The sequence below is a fragment of the Centropristis striata genome, chromosome 8 (genome assembly GCF_030273125.1).
Source record: "Centropristis striata isolate RG_2023a ecotype Rhode Island chromosome 8, C.striata_1.0, whole genome shotgun sequence".
Lineage (NCBI taxonomy): Eukaryota > Metazoa > Chordata > Actinopteri > Perciformes > Serranidae > Centropristis > Centropristis striata.
The window spans coordinates 30,422,960-30,436,903 of record NC_081524.1 but is presented as its reverse complement, the minus strand read 5'-3'; the positions used below and the strand labels follow the sequence as shown (position 1 = coordinate 30,436,903).

Below are 13,944 nucleotides of genomic sequence, written 5' to 3'. Positions count from 1 at the left end.
TATCATTTCAGCTGTAATGTAGTGTTACCAATCCTTTAAGCATCAGTTGTAATTTTTGGCAAATGTATTTAAAAAAAACCTACAAATGTATGTACAAAATTAATTTAAGCTACTTACATAAGACAGTATAAGTCGGTGGTTACAGTGGGAGCCTGTGACCTCACTGTGTGTGTGTGTGTGTGTGTGTGTGTGTGTGTGTGTGTGTGTGTGTGTGTGTGTGTAAGAGGCTCTCAGGAGCACAGAGGCTCTGCAGGAAGCTCTCAGTCATGACTGTGTGAGCAGTGAGACAGGAGCAGGGCGCGGAGCTGCCTGCAACACCAAACTTCTACTAAAACAACCGATCATCAACCTGCTCTTTTAAATGATGTCTGCATGGGAAAAGCACAGAGGAGTTGCATGTGATGGCTTTGCAACATCAGAAACTGGGTTTGCTGGAGAAAAAAATGCAGTTTGACTGGATTACATGCGGATGAAATGAAGTTTTTTGGGGGATCTGTGGTCATTAGATTTGGGCCCTGACATGAATTCTTGTGATATTTTTTGAGTGCCTAATTTTGTTTACAATGGAAAACCTCACTATGGATAACATGACTGTAAAGAATGACTCGTCGGTGCAGGGGAACCAGACCCTGGGTGTTTGGACTGACTTCACAGCTGAATATAAAGTGGTCAGTGTGTTTTTGGTGTCCCTCATATGCGGGTTGGGGATCGTGGGGAACGTGATGGTCATACTGGTGGTCCTGACCACCAAACACATGCGGACTCCCACTAACTGTTACCTGGTGAGTCTGGCCGCGGCTGACCTGATGGTGCTGACGGCAGCGGGGCTTCCCAACATCAGCGACGCCCTGTACGGACAGTGGGTGTACGGATACGCGGGCTGTCTGGGGATCACCTATTTCCAATATCTGGGAATAAACGCGTCCTCCTGCTCCATCACCGCCTTCACCGTGGAGCGCTACATCGCCATCTGCCACCCCATTAAAGCGCAATTCCTGTGCACTTTATCCAGGGCGAAGAAAATCATCATGCTGGTGTGGGCGCTCACCTCCGTCTACTGCGTCATGTGGCTTTTTCTATCAGATACAAAAAAGTTGGTGTACGACAACGTGGTGCTGCTTAGCTGCGCCTACAAGGTGTCCAGGAGTTATTACCTGCCAATTTACTTTATAGATTTCGCCGTGTTTTACGTGCTGCCTCTCATGCTGGCCACTGTGCTGTACGGACTCATCGCCCGGATACTTTTCCTCAACCCGCTGCCTTCAGATCCCAAAGGCAGCACCAAGAAGTGGAAGAAGGAGATGAGTCAGGGAGGGAGGATGGTCAGCACCTGCTCCTCCAGCAGCACCACGGCCGCCTCCCGCAGACAGGTGGGACACTGTTTGCGCATTCATTGTAATAGTTCATTATTAACCGCGTAAATGATTGTGTTTGTAGAGGGAATGGGTCCAGCTGGACCACAGCTCACTTTATTTTCCTCCAATCAGAAGCAAGTTTGAGTGATGTCATTCAACCCCCTCACGCTCAGTTTTTAAATGATATCAGGGGCTCAGACAGGCAGTGTGAAACAAAAAGAAAAAGTTACTGAGAAAATAATGCCATTATCAGTTTTCCTTTTACAACTGAGTAGGCCTACCAAAGAATGGTGCAAATTTAATAGAAATATTTATTTCACAAAACATATTATAAGTAGAGACTGATCGATATGGGATTTTTGAGACAGATACCGATTTTAGAGGGGGAAAATTCACCGGGTACTCATATCGCAGCCGATATATCGGATTTTTGAGCTGGAATGAAAATACATTTTTTATGTGGGTGGATTGTGCACTGATTTTGCACCGACACAACTATGCAAAGGTACTCAGGAAACTCCTCTTTTAAACAAATAATTTAATCAAAGAATATTTAACATTATTATTCATTATACATACACAGTCGCACATAAAGTTGGAATAAAATATATTTATTTTATCTCTTTCCATGAAATGATTGTGACAATGTGATTTATTCTTGACAGATACAGTGTATATCTTCTCAAAACTTTATTCATCAATCTCTTCCAAACATATCACAATGAAAATGAAACCACAATTAACAGAGGATTGTGTCTGAAAACAAAATTAATTAAAATTCCAATTTTATGGGCGACCGTGTACAATGTAGACTATTATGTTGTAAACCAATCCTAGAAATGATAACTGAAAAAAAATAAAGAATGAATGAATAAATAAATAAAAATCTAATTAAACATCATAAAAAGTTTCACACCTAACCCTAGAGGTCAGCACCCCACAGTGATAATATAGCAGGCCATTAAATGGGCTGATAACTGCCTTTTGGACCCACCAGGTGGAGCAGGCCCCTTCTAACCTCAACCTCTAATAACGCCCACTCAATGGTGTGATAATGTTTGAACTGGGTGAAATCTATTGTATTCATCTGGAGGCTCTGAGCCAAACATCTCTCTGACTCAGCAGACTGTAAGCCTGCAATTAGCCGAGTCTTTTAAATAACATTTTCCATGTACTCTGTTTTATCCACTAGGGCTACAGAATTTTTAAACAAAAATATTTAATTGCAATAATTTTGACAGATAATACTGTTGCAATATGATTCATGGTATTAGAGGGAAAGATCATTTTAGTGTCATTATTTTTGTTTAATTGAAAAATGTATTTTATGATGGTGTGATTGTTTGCAAGGATCTGTACCAAACAAACATTTCTTCTTGCCCAGGGCATCTCTGCAGCACATCACTGAAAGTCAGAAAGTCAGAAAGGTGGTCTTACTAATATTTTACCTTGAAAAAATTGAGAGATTTCAGTAAAATTCTATTAATTTTGCAGCCCATATCCGTGCTATCTATTTTTCAAGGGCACCGTTGCTGCATTCTTGGCTTAGCACTGTGCAAGACCATCGTGATGAGAAATACAAACAAGATAAAGCATCATTTCCCCTATAGCAGAATGATACTGGGTGCAGCCAGACAATTCTGTCAATTCTGACACAACAAAGACCTATAGTGGAGTTCTGAAATAAGTAATCAATTCAAAATCATTTTCACACACACTTCTCAAAAGATTAGTTTGAGTCATGAACAATCATGGTGATAAAACAATGTTAAGTGTGTTTTTGAGGTGTCATACATGACCTAGGATCTCCAGGGACCAAATACAACATTAGGGTTAACTATTGACACATGAGGCATGTGTATCTATAATGAATTAAAACACATTCTCTGATTAAGTTGTTTGCTATATTTTTTTGTTGAAAATGTTACAACTGACCCCAAGGTCACTTTATCTGAGTATTATGCTGTTGTGCATTAAAGTGCTGCCAGCATTCATTTACTTTCACATTGAGTCTAGGTAAGTAAAGTGCACCAGAACTCAGTTTGACACTGTTTTTTTTCAGTAAAACTGAACTGATCAGCCTTTTCTAAAACTCTAAAACAACTGACGTGTTGTGATACAACAGAAGTGATGACACAACAGGGTTTTATAGTGTGCTGTATAAAGGTTAGTGTATACTGATAAAAGCCTTCTTTACTGGGACTCATGGTGCAGCCACTTTGAATAAACTTGCTCCGGAAAAAAACATTTTTATATAATAAATTACTTTTTCTCTTCACGTATTAACCTCACTTTCTAAGACTGTTTGGTCCACCTCTGATCTTTTCAATAAAAAAACACTGATTACACCCTGCAAATAGTTTCTACTCTTTCCAAAATAGAGCAGAATGCTCTGAAGGCTCAGACACAGCTTTCCAGACACACAGGTAGACAGTCGAGCTAGAAGTTTCTTTATCAGATCATAGGAAAAAACCTTCCTGGAATGACAGGGGTGTGGTACCCTGAGGAGTATCAGACAAGCTCTATTGGCTTGTCTGATCAGTTAAACCCAACTCAGTATGACTTGTGTTTGAATCTCAACTGACACCCACCCATGAATGTACAATTTCACATGTTCCTGTGGACGCATTACATACGATCTACCATGTACCTTACCGAATTACCTAAAGGTCAGGAAGTAATGAGAATCCAGGATTAAGCATTCATTTCACTGGTGACACTGGCAGCGCCCCTATCCAATCTAATTATCTTCACCTGAATGCAGCTGAGATTACACAACATAAATATGGATAAGACTTAATTGCACATGAGTTTCATATCATATTTTCATCTGGTAATTATATTAACAAATCCAGGCTTTGTTAAGTTGTGCATACAGATCAGTCTCCCTGGCTGGAAATGAATAACATCTGAATAAATAATGAGCTTCTTATGAATCGACAATAGGGGTATGAAAAACTTTTTCCAAGGAACTTGGTTTGATCTTGGTCATCATCTCTTACCTGACAAAAGTTTTCCAGTTGTCTTTAATATATGTCTGTATTTGCATTAATTTTCATGTCATAATGCGACTCTTTAGAAAGTCAGTTGAGCTACACCGACATATGAGAGCATCCCATTTATATGAGTAAAGATAAAATAGATTTACTATAATAAAAGTATGAATTAAATGTGATTGGTTTTGGTAGGATGACTCCATACAGAAACTCAAAAACTTTTTTTCTTCAAAATTATTTTTTTTATAATATATTTTGTGAAGGGGAAAAAAGCAGTGACAGTGGTAATTAGGAAAAAAGTCCTACATGTCTTGATCTGTTTGTGGTCATTTTTCTTATGAAAAATAACTGAATATATGGGGTGATTTAACTTAGGTAGGTAGGTGACTACCGTACTATAAGTTTTAAGAGGAGCACCCAGCCAAACGTTTAGCACTTCCGAATGTGGCTCTGGCATTCAGTCCGATCAAAATTCCAGTCACGCTGTCAGTATTTAAGGAGGAGTGTGGCTGCTCCATGTTAATCTCATTAAACATACTCAAGCTGACAGGAGTCAAGTGTTCAGGTGGAGATGAAGCTGTGTTCACAAACGAAAGATTAAGTTTGTCATTTGGATTAAAAAACATATAGATTTCCCTGCCTCAGTGGAGAGAGGCAACTTGGTGAAAATGACTGTTATTTTCTTGGAAATGACCTCGTAAATCTATCACAGTCCTGGTTGATCTGGTGAGTCCTGTGATTACTGGTGCAGATTGGTTCAACACTTCAGGAATTCCCTTGATGTGTAGCATCCGATACATAAATGCATTATTTGAATCCCACAGGATGAGGGCGGACTAACAAACAAACAACTATATAGGTAGTATCTAAATATACACTGAGAGGCTATTTCTAGGAAAATGCTCACCAGAAATAGTGTGAAAATGAGGTTTAATTTTATGGAATCAAGATGATATATGATATGATATATGCTGAAAAGAAATAGTGATGGCTGAATTCCATTTAGGTCTTTCAACATGATAACACCTGATTGTAAAAAAAAAAAAAGAAAAGAAAAAGAAAAGAACCTATAGTGAACCTCGAGTCTTACTGTCATTTTTTTTCTGTGATTTTAATTTGTGATGGCATTTTTTAACACATGACTGAATTTTATTAGGTGACAAAGATGCTGGCAGTGGTGGTGATCCTCTTCGCCTTACTTTGGATGCCCTACCGGACCTTAGTGGTGGTCAACTCCTTCCTGCACAAGCCCTACCTGGACACCTGGTTCCTGCTCTTCTGCCGTCTCTGCATCTACCTTAACAGCGCAATCAACCCAGTCATCTACAACGTCATGTCCCAGAAGTTCCGCTCTGCTTTTAAGAAGTTGTGTCACTGCGGCCCTCAGCGTATGGAGAAACCAGCTTCTTACAGCGTGGCACTAACCTACAGTGTCATCAAGGAGACGTCCAATGGGGAAAGTCCCGATCACTTCACTACTGAAATGGACGAGCTAAACACGCCGACAGATCAGTACTTACCCGCCAGCATCCTGCCAGATGCCAAGAAGATGCCGTTTGCAGAGCCGTCCCTGTCAGGGAGTGATGTCAAAGCCTGATTAAAAAGAAACCTTCCACCCAAAAAGGATAGCAGAGACTCTGACAGCTGCAGTATGGACTCAGTCACCCATGGGACATTTTAGAAAGGTTTTAATTAAAAGTACCCACACACTTCCACTTTAATTTCACCAAGGTGTTTCCTCTTGGAAATGTTTATTTGATTGGAAAAAACAAGTTGCAAAATAAGATGCTATTTGATGGCATTTTGTACAAAGTGCCAGGAGCGTTCACGAGTCTTGCAAAAACACAGTTTATTGATTCCAAACAGCAACTGAACGGAAGCTAACTGCTTCCATTGGCTGAGTAAAATGACAAAACATTCCCTAGGAGGATGCAGAACCAGAAAAATGACCAAGAAATGTTTAAGCACAGACAGAATACGTAGTTAAATTATTGAATTATACAAAAATAAACAATCTTCAATCCTGTCAGTCTATCCCTTTGAATCCCACTGTGTAAAATGTTTACAGCCGAGGAGCTTACATCTTCAGTCAGTGACGTTCATCAGTTAAAATATTAATGTTACAGTTTGTTGTGGGGTGAGAGAGCCTCGCTCCTAGGTGTGGGTCTAATTACTGGTGTGTGCATTATCAGATGGTGATGCTTCAAGTTTAAATTGGTTCTTGGTATCTCCAGTCCTCCTGGTGACAGTATAGCCTATATCACCTACCATCTGCTTCATGACTCTAAATGACATTAGTTTAGCTCTGTTTGGGACTGTCTCATCAACTTTGTGGCTTAACAGGCTCTAGGTAGCCAAAGTAACATCATAGCAGTGTCTGTTACCTTGTTTCTCCACAGATGCTCTCAAATATGTGTTTTTTAAATGTTTATTTCTCCTATATGTCTGTGCAGAGTTTTTCCACATTTCTCTACTGAAGGGGGAGATGTCTTCCCTGAAATCTGAGATTTAAACATATCCTTGAAAAGCTAGATTAGGTCAGTCTTGTCTTCGAAAAGCCAACCAGAAGCCGAGAAAATAGCCCTGAAACCTTTAGAGCAGAGCAGACTTTCAGTACAGGGAGCAAAAACACACTGGAACATCGTAGCACAGGACTTCATGCAGTCACTAAAGCTGGCTGTTCCTTTTTATTGTTCTTCGCGTGTTAAATGCATGTGATGTAATGTGTGAGTGTGGAGGCTTTCAAGTTAATTAAAAGTAATCAGTGGACTGGGCTGAGTTACAAAAGTAAACTTTAATTAGGAATAATGTAACTAATCTTACTTACTTTTGCTGTTGAGTGATTAATAAAGTATTTAAATTAATAGTACGTAGTGTATGTAAATTATATTATCTTTTCAAGTAACTTGCCCAAGACTGCATATGACTGGTTAGATACATTTTTGTTTCTGTGGTGGGGTTGGGTGGTATGTATATTTTTGCAATAGTAAGGTGTCAAGCAATTTGATTTTATCTACAGTATCTTGAAGTTTTCTAATCAAGGACATTTCTTTTATAATCAGTGTTTCTATCACCCAGCCGTAGGCTAAAATCTCAGTTGTAGCATCAGTCTTTTCTTCAGTTTGTTCATGGTCCTCACCACCCACCAGCAACCATGTCATTCAAACGAATGCAAATGCACAACACCGTGAAATTTTTTATCACCCCTTTAGAGAAAAGCACAGATGTGGAATTACATGACCTTTTGAAATGGTCCAAGGAACGATATTACAAACACTCATTTAAACCTGCTGTGTCAATTCAAAGCCTCCTAAACAGGATTCTGTGTAGACTTTAGTCTTAACAGTGCTTCATGTTGCTTTGGTCGCTGTGAAGATGACCAATATTGACTCTGTGAAGGTCAGCGGTCAGCATATAATAACGTGGGAGAAATGTGTAACACTCATGTGCAGACAGAGAGGCTGTTCATCAAAGCGTCAGATAACTGTCGTGGCAGTAATTCACTGATATTGCCTGAGACTGCAGAGTGCAGCGCTTTTCTGTGATTTATCTGCTCAGCAAAACCCACAGAGCAATGATGGAATGTGTAAATAAATCGCAAAGTGCCATACTTAAGTTGGTGCAATCCACAGTATGTATACAGCTCACCCTGCTATTAAAAGAAGAGTCTTCTGCTGTTAGTTTGAGCTATTAAACAGTACTCAGAGGAGATGAATACTGAATGAACTAAATGAAAGAAACCTGGTTCAAACTGAGCAGCAAGCTATTTTGTCTATACTGTAAAGTTGCTTGAAATTGTGCAGTGCGATGTGAAATTAATTCAATATTGTGTTTTTAAATGTGTGCCATTAAGTAGTTCTAAGTTTTAAAAAAAGCTTGTTTTGATCCATTGTTCCCTCAGCGTGATTTTCTATCATTTTCGAAGCAGTCAGTGGAAGATGATGCTCCAAACTTGAATATGTGACAAAATAAAAAAAGGTTTGAAGCAGTTTTGTAGCTTAAAGTACTCATTTGTGCACTTTCTTTTAATTTCTCCCTTTGTTGTTGGTTGAAATGCATTTTGTTTTTGGGGAAAATGCCACACAGTTGTGATGGAGATGCTCTCTGTTGTGCATGGTGCGCAGTTTGCAGCATGAATACATGAACACATGAAGCTTTTGTGAGATGACAAAATCTGATACCTGATGTAGTTTCATCTGAGGCGCTGCTTTGTGCAAATTTCTGTCTCAAGGTTTTTTCTGCTATTGCTGTTTGATGGATTGTTTTGTATTTTGTAATGTTCTTTGTCAATAATAAACAGAGGATAATTGCAGTGCCGCGTGGATGGTGCGTTATTGCTACATTTTACTGTCTCGTAAGATGATCCCTTTCTTCATCCTGCTCCCTGCACCTCCACCTCCTACTGATCTATTACCAGCAGCTATTGAAGAAACTGCCTCATCCAAGACTGCCATGAATCAGGCACAGATAGCTTCTGTATGAGCTGTATGAGCTATGACCACACGAAGGACATCAATCAGAGGGGCCGATGGCTTCGTTTTGCAGTCACTCAGCATGTGGTCGCCTGCTCTGACACAAATTCATCTTACTGAAGCTATCAGAGGCCAACCGTACTCTCAACACAAACAATATGACACCCAATGCAATTTATGTTCAGCTGCTGTAGGAAATATCTGACTCATCAAACCTCGCTCAATTTGGTTAAGTGATAATTCTAACACTAGAGTATGTATTATAATAATTACCCGTGCGATGATATGGAGCTGGAAAGGGCTTAATGTGCTGTGGGAGAATGTCCTTGGAACACAGAGGCACTAATTGACGACTGCTGTAACATTTCATCAGCTGTGTGCACTCCCGCCATAAATTTTAATGCCACACGTACACTATATTATTCTCAGGGTAGAACCTGTTTTTATGAGAAAAAAATATTCACAACACTTTTTTCCACATGTTAGGAGAGTGGTATTTCTACACAAAAACAGATGTTTCAAATAAAATGAAAATAAGATTTTTTTTCTCAGCAAGACACCAGTGAGGTTCAGGGACAGATGCTAACATTGTGAGGCAGTGGTCCCGCGGGCTACCAAGACCCTGAATTTGGTGTCCAAAGTACAGTTTTGGTGGCCCAAATGTAATCTTATGTAAAATACAGAAAAGACAGTTTAACAAAGTCTACCTCAACACACTTTTATAAATGGAAAGACTGGTCTCCCCTCAAATATCAATATAGGGCATTTGTAGAGGCAGCAAAATACGACGGCGGATGTCACACTCGAACAAACGGCGGACTTTCATCCAAAAGAACAAGGTTCATGTCCTGTGTGAAAACAAATGACTTCTGTACGTAACTTCCGTTTTTTACGTAACATCCGTGGATCACGGTTTGTGAATCACGTTTTTTTTTAACGTAGCTTACGTGGCTCACCCATACAGTCTATGGGCTCACAGCACCCTTGTAACTACTTCACTTCACCATTTATTTACTCTTTAAGCTGTCTTTTACGCCACCTAACCAGGAAGTTTTTACCCTTAAACCTAGGTCAGTGGTTTTGTAGCCTAAATTCAAAGAAACTGCAGCCTTTTTTACAACTGCAAACCGTACTTGTATGTTTAATGACCTTTGTGCTATTTTTAGAACGCTCTGCAGCACCATGAGCCATGAAACGCTCATATGTGTTATTATGGCTGGTATTGACAAACGGTCCATTCTGTTGTTTAGGTTGGAGATCTTGTTGATGAAAATATATAATTATTATTATTATTATTATTTTTTAATTGACAACTCAAGTCATTTGTAAACATATTTATTTTCTCACAGCTTTACCTTTTTCTTCTTGACATAAAATCCTGAGTCCACTTGCGTATAGCTGAGTTGTATGAACAGTGTACCAGTACAATAAATAATGTATCGAGGTACAAAGAAACAAGTCGTGAAGTTCAGTAATAAGTGGCCGACGGTCTGGGAACTTAAATAAAAATAATGTATACTTTGGGTTTATTTCAAACTAATAACTACCTTTTCTTTTATGGTAAGATATTAGTACCAAATGTACACAGTACATTGGGAAGAACTCATTGAAATGAGTTTAGCAGGGCTGGGGAACACCTTTTGTTATTGTAAATTGCTAACTTTTACCAAGCAGCCTGAGCTAGCGGTAAGAGGTGGTGTAAGGTGACCTTTAAACTAGCTGGGCAGATACCCATGATGTTGTTGGTCCGTCAGGTAGAACAGTGAGGGCAGTGCCTGATGAAAGACTTTAATGAGACATGGACTGGTTGGGGTCAGATGTGCAGTCTGCCATGTCTCTGAGCCCAGTGATGGCAGCAATTAAATGCTGTATGATCTCGTGATCTGACACAGTGACTCTTATCTACATCATACACATCTAAAGAAAGATAGTATCCACTAAAAGGTCAGAAACCTTTTTCCATATTTATAGAGTTCAAAGGTGATAAACATTTACATTTTACCGCTGAGTTATGTTGATTCAAATGTCTTTCACACTGTAATTGGTATTACCATCCAAGCACAGCAGATCAAGAGATTTATCCTGAACCTCTTGTGTATGACCTTTAACGATCCATCAGACATGTTTTGTATTGCACTCTGCGTTGAAACATAATTGATCCATCAGAGGAACAGCTGAGCAAGACTTTCCAGTGGGTAGAAATATTATGTGCAAAACTGACACTTATACTTTATTGTGTTTAGTTCAAGGTTGCTGAACTAAGGAAGCAAGAACATTATCATTTGATAAATGGCATGCGGCTATATAAATGTACCAGTTCAGCCATATTCTTTAAATATTAAAGGTGCAATGTATAAAACCTGACCACATGCTCCAAGTATTGTGTGTATTGAATCATGGGATGTTCGGTGTGATCTTTGTTTGTGTCCTGTGTTAAACCATTATTGTTATTTGGAGTCGACTGCATCCAGAAGTTAAAATGTAAGTAGTTTGTAAGCCCAACTCAGTTCTTTTACCCTAATGTTACCCTAATGTTAGTCAAGTGGTGTTAACCTTTCCAGTAAACATGGGAGTTTATTTTGAAAAGGTACTTACTATTGAAACTGACACACTATCCCTGACACGTCCTAAACTAATGATTTAGCCTTTGCAGTCACCAGCTCTAACCCAGAGGTTTTGAACCGACACCACCATCATCAAAAACGAGTCTTTTGGAGAATGGTGTTCCAACAGAGTTCATGTGACTTGTAATAGTAATGTCATGGCAAATTGAAATCTTATAAAGACACTATATGTTGGCTTTTCCCTTTAATTTGCCCGCCATCTTGGTTATCCGCCCACTAGATTTTAACAAATCTGTCTAGTTATACTGTAAAAGGCAGCGGTGCCAATAATGAGTTACCAGCCAAAGAGAGCCACACTCGGGGCTGAAGTGGCCGAGAGGATGAGACATCAGAATAAAGGCCTCAGCAGTGGGCAGCTGCACCAATGAAACAGCCCTGACTCTATGAACCTATTTTATTTGCCTGCCTCTGCCCTCCAGATATGTTACTTGTGAAGTGGGGAAATAATGCTCCTGCCAAAACATTTGCATGAAAAAAGAATACCGCTGTGATGATGAACATTTTCCTCTGGTACCCACCATTTGATCCTTTAGTGAATCATGGCTCTTATCCCTTCTCTATAGCCCATTTGCATGCTTGTCGATTTATTTTGCCATTCTCCTTTCAGTTAATCTAGGATTGAGAAGATAGCATATCAGATGAAGGAGTTTTCATTCTGCAAATATGCAGAAAGCTACGCTGCTGACAAACTGTAGCCTTGAAATTTACAGTAAATCCAACAAGCCTGTTCTCTTCCCATGTAAACCTTGCTGAATGTCAACCAGGTCAGACATTGTATGCATACATATGAGGAGAGCTGAGAAGGCTCAGATCTGATATTTCCTTGAACTTCAGTCTGTCAATATTGCTTTTTTACCAGCAAATCCAAGCCAACTAAGGAAGAAATGGTGCCTTTAAATCATTGTTTTAATATAGCTGCTGAGGCCACCAAGCTCTGTGAGAAACATTCTGCACTTTCACAAACTCCCTTGTTGAGAAAAAGCATTTACGCTTGAATTCACCAAGTCTTGCACCAGCACACAATCATTACTTTAGGATGAGCTATTGAGCCCCTGTATGCAGGTGTAAAAACAAAGGAAACAACATGTTCCCTGTTCATCATCTCACCTTCCATCCTGCGCTCTGTCCCGTAAGGCATGCTTCGTTCTTAGTACACTATGGTTCAGTCACAAGGAACCAGCCTTGCTACATTTGTTATTGTGCTGAGCAGCCTTAACTCAATAAGACAACAAGTGTTCAAGTACAGGAGACTCAATATTGACAATGTAGGGTGAAATATACCAGCCCACTGTTTTATGCTCAATCTTTTTTTTATCTATAACTTATAGAAAGCATGGTATCTGAGGTGGTTGCTTTTTGCTGTCGATATTGCTGAAAAGCAAAACTACTACCCCTAAGAGTCATGGAAAGTCATTATAATGATCCAAAGATATAATTACATTTCTGTACTCACATAATTATTGAGCTGTTTTCTCAGAAACATAAACAAAATCAATTCTAATAACCATAGTGTTTAAATAGTAAATTTTTTTTTTTTAACACACATTGGACATTTTAAAAGACTAGACATATTCTTATTTGTAATATGTAAATTACTTTTCAGCCTCGGAACATGACCTAACTTACCAATTTGCCACGTTGTTCACTCTGTATGTATAAAGATGTGAATTTTAAAAAATCAACAACAACTAAAACTTAATATACCCTAGCAGTGCTAGAATATGCACACCATTTGCTATCTTAACAACATAAACACAGCTATGAAATTCAGTTTATTTGTTTTTACAGGGAAACTATGAACTGTTCATTAGAGCAGCCTGTCTTGAATGTACTGTACCAAGTATTGGTTTATGGCCTCGAAAAGAGATAAAAATGCAGATTCATATTACATGATACATGTGCAGTACTGTATGTGTGCAGACATTAGTTCGATCTACAACAGCTATAACTTACACAGTAGGCAATCACAGAGAGGTAAAGGCTGTGGAACAAATGCTGGTGTTCTCTCCCAAACCAATACACCAGTGTCACCAACCATTAACCTGCTGATTGAATGCAAGGAGCTCATGGGAATATGGGTTGACCCTTTGTCTAACACTTAGTACTTGCTTCACTGTGAGACTGACAGTCATTTGAGTTTTTGCAGTAAACTGCAGCTTAGCTACAGCTAGGTTCCGTCACTGCAATGCATTAATACATTTTCTCTTTCACATTTTGTCCATTTAAACATACAAAATAACTAAAAAGATGATAAGCTTTCATAATGTCCTGTTCAGGCTGCATCAATGACCCATCAACTTCATCAGTGACTCAAACCGTTGAAAAAAAAAAGAAAAGAAAAAAATATATATCATATTCATTTAATTTGTTACTTCTCCTTTTTTTTTTTTAATCTGTTTCGTGTGTGTTTGAGTGTTTTCAAGGCCAATCATATAATAAATCCATCTTATAAAATAAAGTTTCAAACTTTAAAACATTTTTATAACTTCTAAAAATG

The 13,944-nt window shown here is 38.9% G+C and overlaps 1 protein-coding gene across 1 annotated transcript; it reads left to right on the top strand.

The window, feature by feature from the left end:
• Positions 1-275: 275 nt before the first annotated feature.
• Positions 276-6,264, top strand: trhra (thyrotropin-releasing hormone receptor a). Its single transcript, XM_059339390.1, has 2 exons — positions 276-1,370; positions 5,508-6,264. The coding sequence occupies exons 1-2, from the start codon at positions 564-566 to the stop codon at positions 5,946-5,948; spliced, it is 1,248 nt and encodes a 415-aa protein (XP_059195373.1). The 5' UTR covers positions 276-563; the 3' UTR covers positions 5,949-6,264.
• Positions 6,265-13,944: the final 7,680 nt, after the last annotated feature.

Excerpts from the sequence above, each read along its gene's own strand:
- trhra (XM_059339390.1), top strand. The coding sequence starts at position 564 with ATGGAAAACCTCACTATGGATAACATGACTGTAAAGAATGACTCGTCG. Across the intron at positions 1,371-5,507 it reads CGGCCGCCTCCCGCAGACAG|GTGACAAAGATGCTGGCAGT; the intron begins GTGGGACACTGT and ends GAATTTTATTAG.